General features: G+C 34.7%; 1 protein-coding gene across 1 annotated transcript; it reads left to right on the forward strand.

Moving 5' to 3' along the window:
• Positions 1–652: 652 nt before the first annotated feature.
• On the forward strand, positions 653–22,978 carry LOC141376742 (integrin alpha-X-like). The gene is made up of 30 exons (XM_073918088.1): positions 653–757; positions 2,113–2,230; positions 4,051–4,154; positions 4,538–4,608; positions 5,727–5,841; positions 5,934–6,061; positions 6,213–6,361; positions 6,449–6,599; positions 7,038–7,188; positions 7,441–7,514; positions 7,994–8,102; positions 8,321–8,454; positions 8,693–8,839; positions 8,951–9,154; positions 9,335–9,468; positions 9,546–9,688; positions 9,820–9,968; positions 10,090–10,221; positions 12,722–12,795; positions 13,791–13,932; positions 14,409–14,507; positions 14,590–14,669; positions 16,494–16,580; positions 16,663–16,741; positions 19,663–19,758; positions 19,920–20,000; positions 20,708–20,818; positions 20,897–21,010; positions 21,455–21,565; positions 21,654–22,978. Exons 1-30 carry the CDS (start codon positions 715–717, stop codon positions 21,720–21,722), a joined length of 3,399 nt encoding a protein of 1,132 aa, XP_073774189.1. The 5' UTR covers positions 653–714; the 3' UTR covers positions 21,723–22,978.
• The last annotated feature ends 1 nt before the right edge of the window (position 22,979 follows it).

Consider the following 22,979-nt stretch of genomic DNA (forward strand, 5'->3'; position numbering starts at 1 on the left):
GTTCAATAGTCTACAGAACAAACCATCGTTATACAATAACTTGCCTAATTACCCTAACCTGCCCAGTTAACTTAATTAACCTAGTTAAGCCCTTTAAATTTCACTTTAAGCTGTATAAAAGTGTCTTGAAAAATATCTAGTCAAATATTATTTACTGTCATCATGGCAAAGATAAAATAAATCAGCTATTAGCGATGAGTTATTAAAACTATTATGATTAGAAATGTGCTGAAAAAAAAATCTGCTCTCCGTTAAACAGAAAACGTGGGAAAAAAATTAATAAGGGGGCAAATTATTCAGCGGGGCTAATAATTTGACTTCAACTGTATATGTATATGTATATATATATATATATATATATATATATATATATATATATATATATATATATATATATATATATACACACACACACACACACACACACACACACACACACATTGCAGAAGCTATTAAGCCAACAGCTATTATTTCTCTCACAGGACCTGACTATTGTATTGCATCTTTTTAGTGACTGTTTAAAAAGGTCAGAAATTGAATACAGTTGATTTCGGATTTAATTGAATGCAAATCAGAGATCACATTCATTTCCTCATTTAGATTGCTGTTCCTCTTTAGTCAATACTTTCACCACTTTTCACAACTAGGACTCACTTTGGCATCTGACTTGTCTGCCTCCCCTCATGCACCCTTCAGTTCTACATCTGACAGATCATGATGGATTGGTACTCCTATATCAGTTTTTGCATCTTCTGTGGTAATGTTATGTCTTTTCTGTATTTCAACCAAAATAGTCTATTTCAGCTGTTATTGTAAGTCTTCTTGTGTTGCAACACCTTTTGTTGCATCTTGCAAGATTGTAAATAGTGAGAGGCAAGAAGATCCATCTTGAATGTAAATGGTCAAATTTGTCAGTCGAATTTGCTTAATACACTCTTTATAGTCTAAATTGGTTAACGTTTATATCTGTGTGAAATGCGTTACAATAGTCATGATTGTATGATCCTTCATACAATATTTCATATTGTATGGAGATGAATGGCTAATGAGGTGTGAGGTGTAGAAATGTATGACATGTAGATTTGAAGTTACCCAACATTCAGAAATGCAACGATGTTCAGTTTAGTTTGTTTGTTTACAGGGTCAATGCACATTAATAAACATGTAAAATGTGCCAGGATTAGCCAAGAATGGCTATTTTTCATGTGTAGACCCCTAACAGAATGTTAAAGTCACACCTAAAATAGAAGCACGACATTAAATATACTTTCATATAAAAAATACAGATTAAAAAGTAAAAGAAAAAAAAAACAAGAATAGACTGACGGCAGCAGAGGAGGACAAAAAGCCAAAGACAACAGTACAAATCAAGAGTACAGTACTAATGCTGACAATGCTGATTTGCCAATAACCAGTTTTTAACATGAAATTGAAAATAAAGAAAAGTGCATGATCTTTGTTGGTGGGATGGAGTTCCAATCCTTAGCAGCTTTCACTGAAAATACCGACTGACTGAGTTGACTTTTTTTGAGAGGAATAATGCAGTCTCCTCTGTCACCTCCTCTAGTAGTTCGGTGAGCAGTCGTTCTAATATTTACAAACTGATTTAGTGGTGAAGTCGGGTTATGCAAAGTCTTAAACATTAAACAGATATGTACATACTTATTTAAATTTTCCCAACTAAGCAGGTTGTATTTCTTTAATATTAAACAATGGTGAAATTGAACTGGTGTGTATAAAGCTGTTCTGTGATGTGGACAAAGGATGAAAATATCCTTTTAAGCCAAGAACAATAGCATGAAGTCTGAACTTCCTTTTCTAAATACCCCTTTAGTTTAATTATGTCATGTGAGCTTTCTGCTGGTACACATACGGTACACGTTTAACCATATGTGAGAAAAGAATATTAAATACATGGCTTCAAGGGAGTTTTTAATCAAGTAATTGCTGAACCGGTGTTTTCCACTTGATGTTAAAGCTTGGCTTTGGCTGTAATGCTGCATTAACCAATCAGCAAGCTGGAACTTGTACTTACAAGCAGGACTGTACTTATATTGTCAAGTTGTGGTTTACATTTTCTATCTAATTCAGACTATTTATTGTTTACTTTAGTGTCTCAGTCGGTCATGGCTTTTAACATCGATCCTGCCAGCTGGAAAACTTTCACTGGACCTTCACAGAGCCAAAATGTTGCCTTTGGCTACAAGGTGATACAGAAAGACACATCAAGGTGAGAGCAAAATAACCACTAATGAAGAGACAGATTATTTGGAAAGCCCATCATCGCCAGTCCTCATTTTGAGAGAGAATAGAGATTGTCAGCCACCACTGATTGTTTTGTTGTGATGTGGCCTATGCAACTATATAAACAATTATGTGCTGAGTGTAAAGATTTATACTGATCGTCTACTGAAATCTGAAAAATTCTCACTTCTTCATTGAGAGTATCTGTGACTCTAGCACCGCTTGTTGACAAACACTCAACCTACAGCATTATAAATTGAGACCAGGGTGGACAGTAGAAAAACATTTGGCAGAAAAAAATAGTAATAAAAAAAAATGGCAAAGATAAAATAAATGGCAAAAATTATATATATATATATATATATATATATATATATATATATATATATATATATATATATATATATATATATATATATATATATATATATATGATTTGTGAAAAAATCAAGCGGCAACCTCCCACTCTCTCTCGAGAAGACAATAGGGAAGTAACTAAAACTGTAATTCATCGACTCGCCCTGGGGGGCTGGTTCCTGGAAATCCAGGTGATTTCTGACTGCAATTGGCAACTTTTACAGCTGATAAAACATGCTTACAGCCTGGTACAAAAGATGGCTTTGGTGCATATATGAATACTCTTCATGACAACTGTGAGGGGGTGATTTTTTTATAACTCATCCATTTTGTTTTTATTAAGTTATATTAAGTCTGCATAATTAAGGGCGTGGCCACTTGAGTGACAGCTAGGTCTCGATGCTCGCTGTCTTGTCACCTCAGATGATTCTGGCTGATTAGCTGCTGAGCTTGGCATATACATCATATTTTTGTTTTGGTTAATGTTTCTTTACACAATCAGATGCCTTTTGGGATTATTTCCTACAATTATTAGATGATATGGTATGCTGTGTGCACTTAACTGTACTCACAAGCCGTTGCTTCCATTTGCCAGGTGAGTGAAGGTATATACTTATATACCATCTCTATAAATATATTTGTTTTATTTCAGATCATTTATATTTTTCTTTAGACCTGTAATGCACTCCAGAATCTGACAGATTGATAAGCTGTAGGCTCTAGAACAGTCATCTGAAGCGTTGTCATTGTTCTTCAAATGTTGTTCACTTGGCATGTATCTTAAAAATCTGCAAACAAATGCTATTTTTAAGCTTTAGATGAGTGAAAAACTTACAGCACCTTTAAGTATTTTTGCGTGTGAAGTGGTTTTCTTGGTTTTTCGCTTACTAAATCAAACTCAGTCTGGAGGTTATGAATATCAGAAGAATATACTTTATAGTCGACAACAAAGGAGAACTTTCAGGAGACCCCCAGTAGCATCTCTGTCTGAAAAATTCTGTCTCACTGATGTTCTGGCCTGCTTAAATATTCTTTTGCAACTGTTTTTTAAATTGTCACACAAGATCCCTCCTAGTTTAACCCTTGACCCCAAATTCCACCTCTGTCATCTGTTTTTGTCACATATATCACACAAATTCTATCTAGGTTAACCCCTGACCCAAACCTGATAACTATATAACTTATCCATTTCTTGTGATTGGCAATTCTTCTAATGGTATGCAAGTCTACAAGCAGATTATACACATACAATTTGAATATATACATTAACTTCACACTTTAAAGTTTATAAAATCCACTTCACGTGTAATTTTTGTTGCGTGTAATTTTGTAATATGTAATGTTTGTAATGTTTTCAATTTACGGCAGCTATAAATTGTGTTCACTTGGAAAATGTTAATGTTGACTGAATTGATGGTGATTCTAATGTTCATTGTGTTTTTCTTATAGTCTGATCGTGAGCGATCCTTTAATTCAAATCAACCAGGATAAAAGAGGACAAATTTATAACTGTGAGGTTGCAAAAGGAACCTGCACACAACTGAACATTACCGGTACTACGGGTTTGTCTTTTTCAACAAATGAAACTTAAACTAAATATTACATAAGGTGTTTTATATTTTCTATCAAGTTACCTAATTATGTACATTACACTTATTACAATATTTAATCATTTCTGGCAAGAAAATTGTTCACTGCTAGCTCATATTAGCAGAGTTCTGATAAATAGCACTGGTACAACTTGTGATTTTATAAAAAAAAAAGTATTATTTTCATAAATAAGCAAATTGTTTACACATTAAAATTATGCCGTAAATGTGCTGCAAAAAATAAATAAGAAATAAATTATCACTTGAGATTTTTTGGGGACATAAATATTAGATAGTCTCATTTGCAGAGTTTAATTTTAATCAAAATTTACTGTATGTTACTCAAGTGCCCTCAGAAGCTGTCAACATGTCTCTGGGATTCTCCATGGTTCAACATCCACAATCTTCAAAGCTGGCAGTAAGTATGAAAAGTGTAAAAGTATAAATATATATTTTTTAATTATAGTTTCTCTATAGCAAAGATCTGATGAACAGCCGAATAAAAGCCAAATGGAATATTCTGTGAAACTGTTGTCAATTTGTAAAAAAATACTGTCACATGAGTAGGCAAAAACAAAGGTACCATGCAAATACCTCATGCTCCCGGTGCTAAAACAGTTGCCGTCGGTATGCAGAAAGATGATCCCCACATAGCAAAATTTCTCTGGCCCACACAATCAGCTTTTGCTTAGCCCACATGCCGCATTGAATTATGGTATATGATTGGACCAATTCTGGCTTCCATACAAGGGCCAACCATGGACCATATCTGGGTCATCGTGTCATCACTGCAATGAATTCAATAAACCCATTAAGCATTTCATTTTAAGGCCACCCTTTTTCTCAAAGTGACCTAACTGGTAGAATTTTTTCTTTACTCAAAAATTATTTCAATGTATTTTAAAAGTGAGTCAAGGCAGGCCAAACTTATGTGGCCCACATATAATTTTTTTACATCTGGGCCAAGTCTTGTGTGCCACCTTAAAGGTGGTGCCACCTCTGTGAAATCTGTGCTATGTTTGGCCCACATGCTGTATGCCAGTGCCAGACGAATGCATGCGGTGCCAGCTTTATGCCAAATCTGGGCCAGAATTATTTGCAGAATTATTTGCTTGGGAAAGGGCCAACGGCATCACCTGCAGCTTGTTAAGAAGAGTAGGAAAGGTACAATACATACACATGAGAGTCTCTAAAAAACTCCAGCAACCCCGCCCCCCCAAAAAATTATTTCAATTAAAATAAATAAATAAATATCTAGTCGTTTTTGTTTTTTTATTTGGTGCTAGGGGGGTCTGAAAAGTTGTTAAGTTGGCAACACTGCACCAGCAGTGTCTTTGAAGCACTCACACCTCCCGCATGTGCAGTACAGACAGAACTAAAAGTACTAGACGGTGAGGAAGGTCAGGAGAATCAGCATCCAGGGAGGAAACTTGGGAGAGGGCAAGAACGTATTTAACAGAGAATTTTCATTCATACTAATCAGTTTGCATTCAGTTTCCCAATTTGAAATCTACATTTTTACTGCATCTCATTCAGATTTGTGGTCCTACCATTCCAAAGAATTGTACAACAGCTACCAACTACAGAGGCATGTGCTTTATTGGGAACAGTGGGGATTTTGGACCACCAATACCCAAATCCAAATACAGAGGTAAAAAAAAGGGAATTTTCAGTTTAAGTTTGATGTTACTTTACTGCAGGTTTAACTTGCTACGTACAAACTTCTGCTTCTTTCCTTTCCAGACTGTCTTGGTCAGATTGACATAGCTTTTCTACTGGATGGCTCTGGGAGTATAGGAATTTATGATTTTACAGTAATGAAGGGTTTTGTGACAAACGTGATCAGACGTTTTATTGAGCGGGATGCACAGGTAGGAAAAGCCTTAAATATCACTTCAGTTATTTGCAATATCATTGGCAACACGTCCAAAATATTTCAACATATTCAAATTAATGAGCTTTTTTTTTAATGAAAAAAGATTATAGAGCACATACAAAACAGTTTTTATCTTTCGTCTACAGTTTGCCATTGCACAGTACTCCAATGACTGTGATATTCACTACAATTTCAATGACCTCAAATTAGATGACGGCACCTGGGAGTCTAAAGTGGCAAATATTCCATATCATGAGGGTGGCACTTTTACTGCATCAGCCATCCAAAAGCTTGTGTAAGACATATTGCTTTGGCTCATACTGCTTTGCTTTGGGTTTCTATGTAGGTCAATTGATCCCCTAAATTTCCTTTCAAACTTTAGCAATTACCTCTTCACACCAAATGGAGGGACAAGGCCATCAGCAAAAAAAATCTTGGTTGTTATTACTGATGGAGAGTCACATGACAGAAATTTGTTGAAAGATGCAGCATCACAGGCAGAGAAAAACAGCATTGTCCGATTCGCAATTGGAGTAAGCTTTTTTTAGTTATATTAATTATATTATATTATATTATATTATATTATATTATATTATATTATATTATATTATATTATATTATATTATATTAAATTATATTATATTATATTATATTATATTAAATTATATTATATTATATTAATTATATTATATTATGTTATATTATATTATATTAAATTATATTATATTATATTATATTATATTATATTATATTATATTATATTATATTATATTATATTATATTATATTATATTATATTATATTATATCTCTCGGTAGTCTTTCACAACAGAATGTTTAATGTTTCATTGTATCAAGTACAAAAAACAAGACTAAATTTTTGGTCTGTTAATGTGTGAATATGTTTTTTGCACTGTATCTTTTAAAGCAAACTATTTTTTCTTTTTTTTTTTTTTTTTGGTTTTGGCTGTAGGTTGGCAAAGCTTTTGATTATTACAACGCAAGAGAAGAGTTGAATACAATTGCTTCTGATCCAGACACTGACTATGTGTTTAAAGTGACAGACTTCAATGCACTGAAAAACATTCTTCAAAAGTTGGAAGGGAACATTATTGCGATTGAAGGTAGGTGTCTCTATTGACAGCTAAGAATATACAGTATACACATGTGATTTTTCAATTCCGCCCATTCCCCCATCCAATCTGCTTGAATCTCATATATGCAGATGTTATACAGTGATATGTGGCTTTGCTAGAAGAAAATCAATGACACTTGTTATAATGTTTGGCTTATCATTTTACATATTTGTTTTTTCTTTTAGCTAGAATTGTTAAGAGGCCTCGGGAATGTGTTGTACTTTTTGTTGTTTGCTGCAGGAACCCAGACTTCAGGAGATTCTTCCAGAATGGAGTTTGCTCAGGATGGATTCAGCACAGCTTTCACATCATCTGTATGTCAGAAATTTTGCTAAATCCTTAACATGTCAGACTAAGTGATGGATCATTAGTTTAAACTGCTTAATTTCTTAACAAAATCTGAAAATTTACATTTCTTTAATGCACTTAAAGAGATGGTTCACCCCAAAATGATTTTTTTTATTTTTTACTTTGTGTGCGTTTTTTTATTTATTTATTTATTTTTATTAAACAAGATATTCTGAATAATGTTGGGACAAAGCAGCCAATGACATCCATTGCAGGAACATGAATACTAAGGAAGTTTTTTCCAACATTCTTTAGTATATCCTCCGTTGTGCTCAACATAAAAACGAAAATCAAACAGGTTTAGAACAAGACTAGATGAGTAAATGAGGGCAGAATTAAAATTTTAGGTGAACTTTCTCTTTAAACTGTTTGTCATTATATTTAACAGTATCATTGACCAATTTGAGATGCTCTATGGTTCCAAATCCAGTTTTACTTTGATTAGGGAAGTGTGTTAGTGAGTGCTGTTGGAGCTTTCCAGTGGAAAGGTGGATACCGGGACAATTCCCAAGAAGGCTCCTTTCAAACAGGCAGTGAGCACGAAAGCTATCAAGGTGATGCTTTAACCCCAAAAAAGAGAGAAAAAAATGGAAAGAACAAAAAAAAATGTAGATTTTTATTCTTTATATAACTATGTTTAATATATTTAATATATAATATACTATGCATAATAACTATTTTAATATTTTTCTTTTAATATGCAAGATTTATCTATGATGCATTTTATAATTGGAGCTCTAAGCCTTAATGAACTTTTGCTCTTTGTCTGAAGGTTATTCGATGGCTGTTGCAACAGTGTCATTGACCAGCTTTGCTATTCTAGGAGCTCCAAGATACCAGCATAGAGGACAAGTCACTATTTCCAGAATCGGAACCAATGAAGTTCAACCTCTGGACTCTCCTATGGTTGTTTACTTACTGTTTAGTGTTAGAAACACATTAAATTTAATAATAAAATTACACTGGGAAATAATTTAACAATATGAGAGAAAAGAGGGCCTTGAGTCATCAACATTAAGACCCAGATATAGTTTTATGAAGATATGTTATGGTAGTATTGTGATGATATCAGACTTATAAATGTTCAAGCATTAGTTATTTTATTGATAAAGTAATGTTCATATTTAAACTCTTTTTTCCTCAGCCTCAGATTGGCTCTTATTTTGGAGCTGAGGTGTGTGTGGTGGATTTGAACAGTGACTCTTATACAGATCTGCTTCTGGTATCAGCACCGACATACACAGAGTCTGAACGAGAGGGGAAAGTGTTTGTTTATAGTTTCACATCTTGGGTACGTGATTTTTTTGGAAATTCAGTAAGGGTTCAAATAAAAGTTGATCAAGTCAATTTGTTTAAGTATGTTTAAACTTGTTTTCTCATATCTTCTTTTCTGTCTCTGCAGTCAAGGTTATTTTTTTCTGATGTGGTGCTGGTGGGCATGGCCGGTCAGAGGGGTCGCTTTGGCTCTTCTCTAGCCAGTCCAGCAGATCTGAATGGTGATGGTTATAGGGATGTGCTGGTTGGTGCTCCATTAGAGGAGGAAGGACAGGGCAGCATCTACATCTTCAATGGACGAGATGGAGGGATCATTTCATCATACTCCCAGGTGAAAAACAGTATGAGTTGCTTGCTTAAAGGAGTAGTTCATCTAAAATTATTTCTGTTATTATTCATTGCTTCATTCACTCTTATGGTTCTCTTTCCTTGGACTTATTTTCTTGTACTCATTTCAAAGGTTTCAGTGTAATTTTTCATTAAACCATTTCCTTCCTTCCTCCCTTCACAGAGAATTGCTGGATCATCTGTAAAATCAGGATTGCAGTACTTTGGCGTTTCCTTGAGTCAATCCTCTCCAGACCAGACTGCAGACAGCCTTCCTGACATTGCTGCTGGGTCCAAAGGAGCAGTTCTGCTTCTCAGGTATGTCATAAGATCTCATAATATATACACCGATACACAGTTCAGCCGTAATCATGTGCTATATGTGCATCATTCAGGTCCAGACCCATCATGCTCTTGGAAACAATGGTTTCTTACACCCCATCCAAAATATCAACCATTCAACAAGACTGCTTAATACCATTGCAGACCACTCTGACCGTGTGCTTCACCATGAAAGGATACAGGCATCACAGAAGAGGTTTATCCATAAACTGATTCCAATGTGCTGTAACAACACATTTTGTCATATCTTCTGCTGTTCTTCTGCTTGAACTATTCTGGTTATCCACTGTTGCATTGCTAATCATTTCGATCAACCACATTTTATAGGTTTGAATGCAAAAATTGCTTACAACATAACCCTGGATGCTAAAAGACAGGCCTATCGAGCATTCTTCTCAGCCAAAGAGCGTCTCCTCAGTGATGTGATTGACATTGGAAGTACAGAAGCTTGCAATAATCATAATTTCTCAATAGAGGTATGCTTCAGCTGCTGAGGTGTGACAGGGACATTCATATGCATAACAGCAGTGACACAAATATGATTGAAATATGAATAATTGTTAATACAGCTCTTGATATTCATTGTTTCCACTATAGGCTTGTCCAGAAGATGCTCTGAATCCATTGTCCAATCAGTTAAAATTCACCTTTGAGGGTCTGCCATCTAGTCAAATGCAAAACCTGAGGCCAATACTGCTGCCAGAGATAAAGACCACCTCAGATCACGATGTAAGAGTTCATCTGTGTAAAGTTACGAGTGGAAATGATGCACTTTTAACAGTGGGCTATATAACAGTGGGTTTCACATATTACTAAATTAAAAGGTATTTTTGCCTTCTTACTTTATGATGCGAAAGGCCACCTTAGAATATCCAGCAGTGGAATAGTTTTAGTTATTCACTAAAAGAAAGAAATTAATTCAAGTTTAAAACACAAATGAGCAAATTTATAACACAATCGGAGAGACTTTTGTTACTCCACTGACATTTTGTTTACCCAAAATGGTCCCATTTTTATCATAGAGACAAAAATGAAAGATGTGCAAATAGTCTTATATGATAAACATTATATTTTGAAATATAAACAATAATAAAAACAGTGTTAATAACATTTAAATTCTATGACAGGTAACACTTTAGAATAACTATCCGTTATAACTAGTTAATAGAGCATTAATAAACTGTTAGTTAACAAGTTATTAATGACTTGTTAAATAAAAGTTAATAGTTTATTAATTATTTATAACTGTGTCTTATAGATGGCTAATAGATAACTTACAAGCTGTTAGTTAACAGGTTATAAATGACTTATTAACTGTATTTTAATGATTTATACCTAATAAATTAGTAATAGATCATGAGCAAGCGGTTAGTAAATTACTTAATAAAGACTTGTTAAGTCTCAGTTAATAGTCTATAGATGTTATTGGGAGGTTATTCTAAAGTTGCAGCTATTCTTCATTTATTAACTGTTAGTAAATGAGGAATAGTTGCAACTTTAGAATAACCTCCCAATAACATGCTTAAGCTAATAACTAACACTTAACAATTATATTTACTCACACTTTACAGATAAGCTGTTCACCATCTAATAACACCAGTGAAACTTTGTAGAACTTTAATAAAATACATTTTTATGTATTTTGTTTTCATGTTTAGCACTTCATGGGTTTGTATTCTTGTATACTGCTGTACTGCCATATGATGTTTCAGTATGTGTGTTTCTATACATTAAACACAACGTTCAACATTTCATCTGTGGAGTTTCTTTGGTGAAACACAGCACACAGAAAAGCCTATAAGTGGAACAAGGTTAAGATACAAACATTTTATATTTTAAATATTACATCAAATTTCTGCAGCTTGAACTTGTTCCATCCATTTGCTGTTCTAGAAAGTTTCCCTGGTATTAGTAGATGGTTAAAAAACGATGAACAGCTGATCTGTAAAGTGTGAGTAAATATATTAGTTAAGTGTTAGTTATTAGCTTAAGCATGTTTTGGGGAGGTTATTCTAAAGTTGCAACTATTCCTCATTTACTAACAGTTAATAAATGAAGCAACTAGAATAACGTCCCAATAACATCTATACACCATTAACTGATATTTAACAAGTCTTTATTAAGTAATTTACTAACAGCTTGTTCATGATCTATTACTAATTTATTAGGTATAAATCATTAAAAAACAGTTAAGAAGTCTTTTATAACTTGTTAACTAGCAGCTTGTAAGTTATCCATAAGGCACAGTTATAAATAGTTAAAAAACTATTAATTTTTATTTAACAAGTCATTTATAACTTGTTAACTATTAGTTTATTAATGGTCTATTAATTAGTTATAACGGATAGTTATTCTAAAGTGTTACCCAATCACAGAACTCTGTAAACTCAAATTAACTCTACTAATTGGCACTCCTGTTACTTATTTTAACTCTGCTGATGATCTTAAAGTGTCGCCCTCTACCCAGGAGCGCAACCTTGGGGTGCTTTTTGATGCACTCCTCTTCAAAACTTGACTAAAATAGCTTTCTTTCACCTACATTGCACGGATTAGACCTTTTCTATTACGGACTAATGCGGAGAGGCTTATCCATGCCTTTATCACATCTTGATTTCTGTAACTCACTCTTTGGGAGCCTATACCAGCAAGCTCTCTGAGACGTTTACTGTATATTCAAAATTCTGCTGCACGGGTTTTGATTCACACTTCCTCGTGCCACCATATCACCGCTGTACTTGAGCAACGTCACTGGCTTCTAATTTTAACATATAAAGCAGTGAAAGTGCTAGCAACTGACTACATCTGTGACCTGGTAACTCTGGCCACTACCACCCACAGTCTTCGTTCTTCATTTGGATTTTTACTGTATCAGCCATGCTGTAAACTAGAGACTATGGGTGGTCGTGCTTTTTTCGTTAAGTGCACCTAAGCTATGGAATGGCCTACCCATCAGCATCAGGTATGCCACTTCTCTGGACTGCTTTAAGAAACTTCTCAAAACTCACATTTTTACTGTTGCTTTTAACTTAGATTATTATTTAGGTTGATTTAATCATTCAATTGTATTGATTCGTTCATGTTTGATTGTGGTCTTTTTAACTGTTTTCATTGTTCTGCTTTGTTTGCCTTGTAGCGCCTTGGGCCTGAGAAAAGTGCGCTATAAATAAAATGTACTATTATTATTAATAATATATAAAGAATTATACATTTTTCTGTGTCCCTCTTACAGCTGGATTTTGAGAGAGAATGTGGAGAAGATAATATATGTGTTGATGATCTCAGAATGGATTTCAATTTCTCGGGGTAAAGAAAATATTTTTTATTCACAAACTGTACGCTCTCAGAAATAAAGGTACAGGAGCCGTCACTGGGCCGGTAGCTTTTCAAAAGTACATATTTGTACCTGAAAGGTCCATAATGGGTCCTCAAAGGTACTTTTGGGTACATTTGGGCACTAATATGCACCTTTGAGGGACCACTGTGGACCCTTTGGGAACAAATATGTACTTTTGAAAAGCTACCGGCCCAGTGACAGCTCCTGTACCTTTATTTCTGAGAGTGTAGTATTGATTAATATTGATTATTCTGCTGTAGTCACACAAATGAAAATATTTACATATCCAGGGTTTAACGCTAAGGATTTTTTCTACTGGCCCAATCGGACCAGTGGTTCAGATTTTTACTTGCCCTGCCAAAATTTCACTGGCCCCTCCAAAAAAAGTTAATTTCTTAGCCACAAATAAAAAAAAATGTGTCAAAATTTTTGTAAATGTTTGTAAATATAGAATTTAAATATTTTAAAAAAATTAATAGATGTGTAATGAGCAAAATTCAAAGTGTTTTGAAAGAAAAGATGGCTAAAGACCTGCCAAACTGATGGCAAACTGTACAAAAGATCACTTTTTTTTTTTAGTTGTGGTGTACCCTGGTATATGTCTGCTACCAAGATGTTAGAAACGAATGTTTTCCTTTAGCATCATCATTTGATTTCACCGCCATGTTGCTCTCTCTTCGCTGTACTATTAATGTGCTCACAACATCCAATCAGATAAGAAGAACCGAGAAGGTAGCATTTGAAGGCTTGAAAATACAAACTGTTTCTCAATTCTAAAACTTTATTTGCATGCAATTGACAAATAGTCACAGGCAAATTAAACTTTAGTAACAAGGAAGCAGTGAAACGATCGGGCCAGTAACTATCCTGTCTACTGTCCCGAGCATCTCACACGCTGGCTCCGGGCCATCGGGCAGTCCTTAATGTTGAGCCCTGATATCTCTGATTTGTTTTTGTGGTTCAGATCTACTAATATAGAAGTGGGGATAATGCAGGAGATCAACGTGACGGTGTTTGTCGAAAACAGAGGAGAAGATTCATACAACCCACACCTCACCCTCAAATACCCATATGGATTTTCATTCAGGAGATTCACATTGAAACAGGTAAAACCTGATGGAATAGTGTATATTCTCAAACTAACAGATTTCAATATTATTATTTATGTAAACTGTGTATATTGGCATATTGTCTACATTAATGATGGTATTGGTATGTGAGGAAACATTGACCCATTGACTCTCACACTCATACACTAGGAACAATTTAGTTTTACCCAATTCACATACAGCGCATGTCTTTGGACTGTGGGGGAAACCGCAGCACCCAAAGGAAACCCACACGAACACAAGGAGAACATGCAAACTCCACACAGAAATGCCAACTGGCCCAGCCAGGACTCAAACCAATGACCTTCTTGCCGTGAGGTGACAGTGCTAACCACTGAGCCACCGTGCCACCCTTCGAACAATTATGTTACGTGTATAACTTTGCACATACAGAATGCTTTTAATTAGGAGCCATGACAAATCATTATTTGGAAACCGGGGTCTGGATCATAACTACCGATCTGTTTGAGCAGGGCAGAGTAGAGTGTTCATCTCTGGATGGAGAGCAAGGGGTTCGACTGGGAGAAACTGAATGCGCCATCAGTAAACCCATCCTCAAGGATAATACAACGGTCAGACGTATGACAGGAACACACTCATTGACCGACCATAGTAACAGAAATTTTGATTACTTATTCTGCCGTTTTCTTCTAGGTTGTGTTTGAGATTACGTACAGTATCAATAGAGAAGTTACACTGGGCCAAAACGTGACATTCAGTGCTTCAGTCAAGAGGTATGAAACCATTCTGTCAGTTGACTGCTTCAATCAACCCAAAGTGTATAACTTTTGAGCAAGAGATCTAGTAGACTGGGTCAAGTGTTTCCCAACACTGTTATTTGTTAAGTAAACAAAATATGTGCATAATAAATAAAGTTAAGTCAGTGGGCTTACAGACTTCTTTTTAATTAAAATCAAATTGTTGCTTTTAAGGTAAGGGGTTTACTCACAATTTCAAAGTAAAATATCTAATCGCTTTTTACAGTGAGGGTTAAATAGATCAATTTGGGGGGGGGGGGGATTTATATTGATCGGGTTAGGTATAGATTGGATTTTTGTTTTAGGGAATGAATCATGTACATTTTAATAATCAAATTGCAAGCATGAATACAATAACAGAGGAAAGAGATAAATGAAATAAACAGTGCTTTACTCTCTTCCAGAGAGTCTAATAATATCCAGGTACAGAACTAAATAATCAATAATGTAAGTCTTCATTGTATAAATAATGATATAAAATTCAGCTTAGGCCATACTCACACTAGGTACAGTTGCCTCGAACCGGGCCAAAGCACGCTTGTCCCCCCTCCTGTCTCCCCCGACAGCCCGCACTCACACCACAATCGGGCCTCGACATGCTTACGTCATCGCTGCTGTGCTGTTCAGTGCGAAGCGCTCTCTCACTCAGCAGCACAGAGAAGATTTCTCTAGTTATATGGTTTGTTATGCAGTGACATGCAGTCAAATATTTCGCCAAACAGTCCTTAGGGATGCGGTGACACGCAGTCAGATATTTTGCCGAACAGATCCTCCACTTTTGGCGCTCATAATCATAAAGCCCTCGTGCTGCAGGAATGAGGAGGTCTGCTGAAGGTGCGCAGCTGTCGTGCAGTGAGAGGTTTGCGTCTTTAATAAACTACGGCAGTTCACTGAACAGTAATGATTAATAAATACATATGAAACAGCCCCTTAAAAGTCACGTCTCGCTTTCAGTTTCGGGCTTTGGCACGTTTTGCACTTACACTAAAAGCGTACTGCGCCAAAGCCCAAGTGAACCGCGCTCAGGCCCACCTGTTCCAACTGGGCCAGGGCCGGCCAAGTGAACTGTGCTTAAGCCCGATACAGCGCACTCACACTTCTCAAACGATCCGGGAAACGGGCCTGGGCACGGTACGGATGCTATAGTGTGAGTAGGCCCTTAAAGTCATAAACTGTACACATGGCTGATTGCTATGAAATGTTCTTAAAGCCTTAAGGGGTGGTTCACCCAAAAACTAAATTGACACTTTATTTACTTTATTCACCCATAAATGGTTCCAATCCTTTATGAGTGTGTTTATTTAAATAAAGCTGAAAACCAGTAATAATTGACTTCTATTGTAGGAAATCAAATACTATGGAGTCAATGGTTGCAGGATTCCAGCTTTCTTTAAAAATCTTTGTTTCTGTTTAACAGAAGCAAGACACACTGTAAAAAAATGCTGGGTTCCACACAATTTATTCATGTTGTCCCAACACAAGTTAACTTTTAATTGTTTTTACACATTTAAGTGGATTAAAAAAAAAACAATTAAATTGTGTTGGTCCAGCTTATTTCAAATAAGAACAAGCAGCATTTTTTTTGAGTGCAAACAAGTTTGAATCAAGCAATGGGCGAGCAAATAAAAAACAAACATTTTTGGGTGAATTATCCCTTAAAAACAGATACAAATAATAGGCTTTTGCTCTATTAAGGTTAAATTTTGCAGCGACTGGTGTTGCTCAGCTATAGTCAACATTGCCAATCTTGATTATGGCAGAGGTGCATATTGTGATATCAAAAACCTTCATCTCTTACAGTGGGAATGACCAACACTCAAACCACAGTGAGTCATTCAAAGAGAAAAGCATTGATGTGAAATATGGCATCTACGTCACATTGATCCGGTCAGTGCTCTATGTTTTTGCTTAATAATACCACGCTTCTTCTTTGTCCTGTACTATAATGTGTACATTTCTTCATTGAAAGGCATGAAAATTCCACCATCTACATTAACTTTACTTCAGGGAAGAAGGATCTTTCAAAACATGTGCAGCAGACAATAAAGGTAATGTTTGTTTCACATTCTCTGCCCTACATGATTTTGTGATTTTGCGCAATTAATGTACTGTTGTAATAGAAGTTTTAATGAATTTATACTTTATGCTTTCATTTCTTGTATTGTTTTAGCAATTTATGTTTAAACATTAAGCAAATTTAATTTAAAGTTTAATGTGTCAACAACTGGAACATGAACTAATGTATAATTAAGTTATCTTGTATGGTTTTGATTGGTAATTTTTAACAATTAAGTTAATTGTAGATTTTACTAACATCAATAAGCAATGCATTTATGATAGTACAGTGTTCATTGTTAACTTTCATGCATTAATTAATGTTAAAAAGCACTAAAACATTTTTTTTTCTTAGTTCATAACTTCATTAATAATACATTAGTAAATGTTGAACTATGATTAATCAATTGTGTACAAGTTATATAGTTCATAAATGCATTACTAACATTAATTACCAATGTTACTAACTAATGGAACCGTATTGCAAAGTGACTTTTTAATTACACAGTGTAAAAATGTTACAGTAAAAATCTTTAACCTGGTTAACAGTACAGTACATTTACTTAATATATTTAGTTAATAACCATAAATTGACTTGCTCTAATAACATTACCATGGTTCTTTTTAGAATTTTAAGATACATCTAATGTTGATAAATAATGTTTATTGCAGTATTTTATTATGTCAGGGTTAGTGAGGGGAAATAGGGAAAAAGGAGCGAGGACTCAGGCGCAGATAAATGGGGCATTTATTAAATAATAAAAAATTAAATAAATTGCAAAATAAACTACCAAACTACCCCGAGGGGGAAAACATTAACAAAACAAATACATACACTAACAAACTGGACTGGGCTGGCTGGCAAGGATCAGAACTGGGAACACGACAGGACAAGACTGCAAGCAACAACATGTGATGACGAACTGGCACAGGACAGCAGACATGAGGGGTTTATAAACTGTAGGAAATGAACACACAAACAGATGAACATAATTAACTAATAATGGGTTAACAAGGAGGGTGGGACTAGACATTAGACGGGAGAGCACATGACACAGAGACAACACAAGCCATGCGCTCACATAAAACAAGACTAGAACACGCAGCCAATAAGAGAACTCATTAACCGCATGTTCATAACAACACAAGCACGCGGTGCATGTAAACACGCACCACGTGCTAAACACAACATCCAGCAGAAGACTGAACGCAAGACACGAGTACACGATGAATGAAAGCACTCAACGTGCACTCACACATGCAGCGTGCTTGTTTCATCCCAGCGCCGACCAAAACCAAAACTAACTAGACCTAGACGCTGGGAATGAAACACCACGCTGCAGACCAGAAGAAAACACAAACACGAGAACACTCTGCGTACACCCACGACGGCCAGAGTGGCAGAACCCTGACAATTATTATGTTTGTTAGCATGATATTGTTTGTTGTGTGATTGACACTAAGTACAGTTATGATAAGTAATGTTATAAAGTGTTTTGCGATTAGCATTGATTCATTATATGTTTGTTCCAATTGCCATATGCATGTGATTGTGTTTTTTATGTAACAAAGGTATGATGTCTACATTCAAAAAACATGTATAAGACTATGGGCCCTATTATACACCCGACGCAATAAGGCACATGACCTGTTTGCCCCGAAACGTTGCTATTTTCAGACAAACGCAACCTTAACACAATTTTTTCAGTTTTCTGCTACGTTGTTCAATTAGCAAATTCATTTGCACCAATTTGTGGACTCATGGGTGTTTTGGTGTAGAAAAGAGGTGTGTTAAGGTGCATTGTTGGTGCGTTGCTATTTTGAGGAACTAAAGTAGACTGCGCAATAGACCAGCTGAAAGCAGGTGTAAAGTCCAGCGCAGAGTGCGTTAGTTGTGTTCCTTGCCTACACATTATTTAAAACACGCAGGATGTAAAGCAATAGATAAATATCTTTACAAATGAAAAAGAATTAAAGGAATAAAATATTTAAAAAAATAATTATTTTCTACATGAATATAACATCCACTGCCTTCATCTCAGGGGGCTTTTTTCAGTTTATTCAACTTGCATTTGTACAAAGTTATTATTATTATTATTCGTATTATTTATCATATGCATATTTAGATTGGATTTATTAAAAACTAGCTTGGATATTTTCACCTGTCAGGTTTTGGGACATATGGGGGATAAGAACAGGACGCGTGTTTGGATACAACATAGTTGTTTGACCACACTTAATTATTATTGTTCGCTTGCCGGAAACTAGCACTGAATTTAGAAATAGTTTTGAAACAAATCTTTGCACTTAACAAGCTAAATTAAATATGTAGGCTAATGGATGTCTTATTCAGTGGAGTGTGTACAACACTGTTTCCTTATCCACAAAAGAAAGAGAAAGTAAAGAGGCTGATTGGAGGAGGCTCGTTCTTTATCCTCGTGCTGCAGAAGCTCTGTTTAACAAATGTGCCATGGCGCGACACAGCTGACTCTTAAAGGAATAGGAGATTCTGATCGGTTTAATGCACGGTATGCTCAAAACACACTCATATCTCATTAAGAGAATAAGCTCAACCACCATGCGCCGGGCACAAAGCTATTTTCCTGTCCTTAAAATAGCAAAAGTGAATTCGGCACGCCCTTAATACTTTTGCACCTTGCACTTTAGACTTTGCATCTAGATTGTTAAAATAGAACCCAATAACTTATTATAAAATATGGTAAATGGTACAGTAATGTTATGGCAGCCAAGGCTGCTGGTTTTCACGTACATTTCACAGATTTTTAAAAATAGAAAACAGTATCTTATAAACATGTATTAATATTATTATTATTATTAATATTAAGAACAGAATAATCTAAAACGCTCAAATGCCTGTGCTGTACATAACTCCTTTTAACTTTTTATCTTTCAGATTGAAAATGACCTCAGACCATTAGCTTTCACAGCTTTCGTCAGAGTACCAGTGAAACTTGGTGATACCAACATCTGGAAAAATTCTACTTTGCAGGTGTGTGATTTCATTGAACTTTTATTGTTTTACAAGCCTTAAATGCATACATATAACTCAATAATTATTATTTTTTCTCATTTACTGTTCAGAAACTTGTTTAAAAATCATGTCAATTTTTATTTATTTCTTTCTTAATTATCTTACTATTTGTTTTTAAGGTTTCTGACTGTGTGAACAATACAGAGGAGAAACCTAATAGCACAAATTTCATGGACGTTATTAAAAAACATCATGTGCTGGTGAGGAAATTGGAAAATGTTTTTTTTGTTCGGTTTTCTAAATGTACTGATAGTGAATATACACTTAAAAAGCTGTTGCTGCTTGTTTTAACTACGTACTTAAAATGAGTGGAATCAAAACAAATCTGGATTTTTTTCAGGGAACAGCTTAATTGTTTTATATTTGATCCACTTAAATTTGTAAAAGCAGCTACATTAACTTTATTGATTTGTGTTGGGACAACATGAAGGAACTGTGTGGAACGCAGCATTTTACAGTGTCCAGGAAAAAATCCCTGAAGCATTGTGTTGTTTCAGCTCATTGTAAATAAGTATTTTTAGATTTTTTTTATTTTTATTTTGAGTGTACATTAATTGGTCACACTTTACAATAAGGTTCATTAGTTAATGTTAATTAATGCATTTACTAACATGAACAAACAATGAGCAATACATCTACTACTGTATTTGTTCATGTTAGTTAACGTTAGTTAATGAAAATACAGTAGTTCATTGTTAGTTCATGTTAACTCATGGTGCATTAACTAATGTTAACAAGCATGGACTTGGATGTCAATGATGCATTAGTAAATGTTCAATTATGATTAATAAATGCTGTACATGTGTTGTTCATGATTAGTTCATGTTAGTAAATGCATTAACTAATGAACCTTATTGTAAAGTGTTACCTGTTAATTAATATCTGTGTGTGTGTGTGTGTGTGTCAGAACTGCAGTGTGGCGGTGTGTGCCGTGTTCAGCTGTGATGTGAACCTCATAAAGAATGAAAGGAAGCTCTATAATATAACTGGCAATGTGAGCTCTGCGTGGATTGAGCAGGTATCTGACTTTGAAAGCAAACACAGATCACAGAATTGTTTAATACTATTTAACACTCTTGATCTCTGCGTCTCTTAGACTGGACTCAAAAGGACTATGTTTGAGCTGGTCAGTACAACCACTATGGATTATGACATGAGCACATATGTTTTCTTTTCCTCGGATTCCAGAAACACGGCGCCGTCTTTACAGGTAATGCTATGATAGTGCATGATGTCAAGAGAGGAGAATGATTATATTATCCATTATAGTTTGGTGCTCGATTGACTGTTTCTTTATGCGTATTACTAAAATGTTTCCTCCAGTGTTTATATTTTTAAACATATTCTAAAAATGGAACAAAATAGGTGGATAGAGACATGCATTAAAAATTCACTTGCTCGTGTTTTTCACTACACTGTTAACAATTTCCTGTAGAATCTACAGTAACTTACTGTAAATCAATTCACATTTACAGCACCATTTATCTTGCTGTATGCAGTATGCATTTATAGAATTGTATGTATATTGTTATTGTAAAATATTTCGTAATTGAACTTTTAAATACAGTAACATACCACTTAACTGTCCTACAGTAAAATACAGTTAATACAGTGTCACATACAAAAATAACAGAATATATTATACTGTATATAGATCAGCACACAAGTAGAAGTGTATGAGGAGGCGGACCTGACAAAGGAGATCATTGGAGGAGTGATTGGAGGACTTGTGCTGCTGGCTCTCATCACTGCAGTCATGTATAAGGTATATTACTGTCAGAAAACCTACAGAATGTGTATTTTTAATATTTACAGCATGCATGGTTTATTAATGCATATTCTCTCTTTGCAAGGCTGGGTTCTTTAAAAGCCAGTACAAGAAGATGCTGAAGGAGGCAAAAAGAGATGAAGCACCACGATAATGCACCCTCAAAGAGATAAGGGATACTGATTGAGTTCTGTGGGATTTAAAGTCACACATATTTAACTGGTGCCCCACTTTTTGAACATAGACATTAAAATGTCATGTTCAACTTGAATGAATGCCATACTTCAGCACTTTGGTGCATAGATTTAAGTTTGGTCTAATTTTAAAGAAAACAGGTGTCAGTTTTTAGCTGTTGTGTTTATGTTTATTTAGTTATGCTTGTTTAGTTTTTTTTTTTTTTGAAATTGTGTTTTACATAAAATTTCTATTTTAAAATACCAGTTTTAACTAAATCAAAGCTTAATATGTGAACAAATTCTATTTCATATTTAAAAAGTAATCTGCCTATAATCTATGTAATATTGATGAGTAATATTTTGTTTGGCCCAAAGTATGAAACATTTGTTTACCATTTGTGACCGTACAAGGGTGCCCTTTATGTTTTAATGAACATAATCATGTTTTATTAATACAATTGCTTATATTTGTAAAGTAGACATACAATTCTTTAGTATGGGAAGTTTGGTGGTATTTGATTGGAATTTGGCCTCTAAAAACGTGGATTGCTGTAGCAAAGTAATGCTTTACGACTCTGATGAGTATACTTGTAGGAAATTAATAAAGAACTTTTGCTCAGTAATATCTACCTGAAACTGTCACTAAATATGAATACTAGAAAGTTTTTGCTTTATAACGATTTATAATGTGTCATGTTTGCTTTGTTTAGGCTACAATATTATGGTTTAAAACCGTAAATGATCCCACAGGTTGTAGGGTGACAGTAATCTACAGCAATATATGTTTGAATCTATTATTCATACATAAAAAGTAAATAAGATTAGGACTTTAATGAAAAATGTGATGTACACTGAATTGTCCTTGTAGCAGAACAGTGACAGGGGTGAACAACTAATATACTAAAAAATGTGACTTGAAATTTTATTAGAAATGTTGAATTTGCTTATATGCGCACGGTTATTGAGATGCTTTCTTTTAACTTTTCTTAACATTTTATTATTATTTTCTCTGGGTGTTTTGAAAATGTTTAATGCTGTCTATCATATATACACAGTATATATAATGCTCATTTTGTTTGATGAAATTGTGTTACTAACAAGTTTTGTAAATATTCATTTTGGATTTAAATTTCTTATTTGCACAAAAAAAGATCATGGAAGCAAGGGGCAGATTTTAACAAATATCACAAAATACTTTAAAAATTGTTTGAATATTTTCATGCATCACTCTGCAG

The sequence above is a fragment of the Danio rerio genome, chromosome 12, assembly GCF_049306965.1.
Source record: "Danio rerio strain Tuebingen ecotype United States chromosome 12, GRCz12tu, whole genome shotgun sequence".
In the NCBI taxonomy this organism is placed as follows: Eukaryota; Metazoa; Chordata; class Actinopteri; order Cypriniformes; family Danionidae; genus Danio; species Danio rerio.

Bases quoted from the DNA above. Each gene is read 5' to 3' on its own strand.
- LOC141376742 (XM_073918088.1), top strand. From the start codon at position 715: ATGATGGATTGGTACTCCTATATCAGTTTTTGCATCTTCTGTG. The intron at 8,455-8,692 runs GTTGTTTACTTA...TTTTTTCCTCAG, and splicing joins AACCTCTGGACTCTCCTATG to CCTCAGATTGGCTCTTATTT. The intron at 14,670-16,493 runs GTATGAAACCAT...CATCTCTTACAG, and splicing joins TTCAGTGCTTCAGTCAAGAG to TGGGAATGACCAACACTCAA.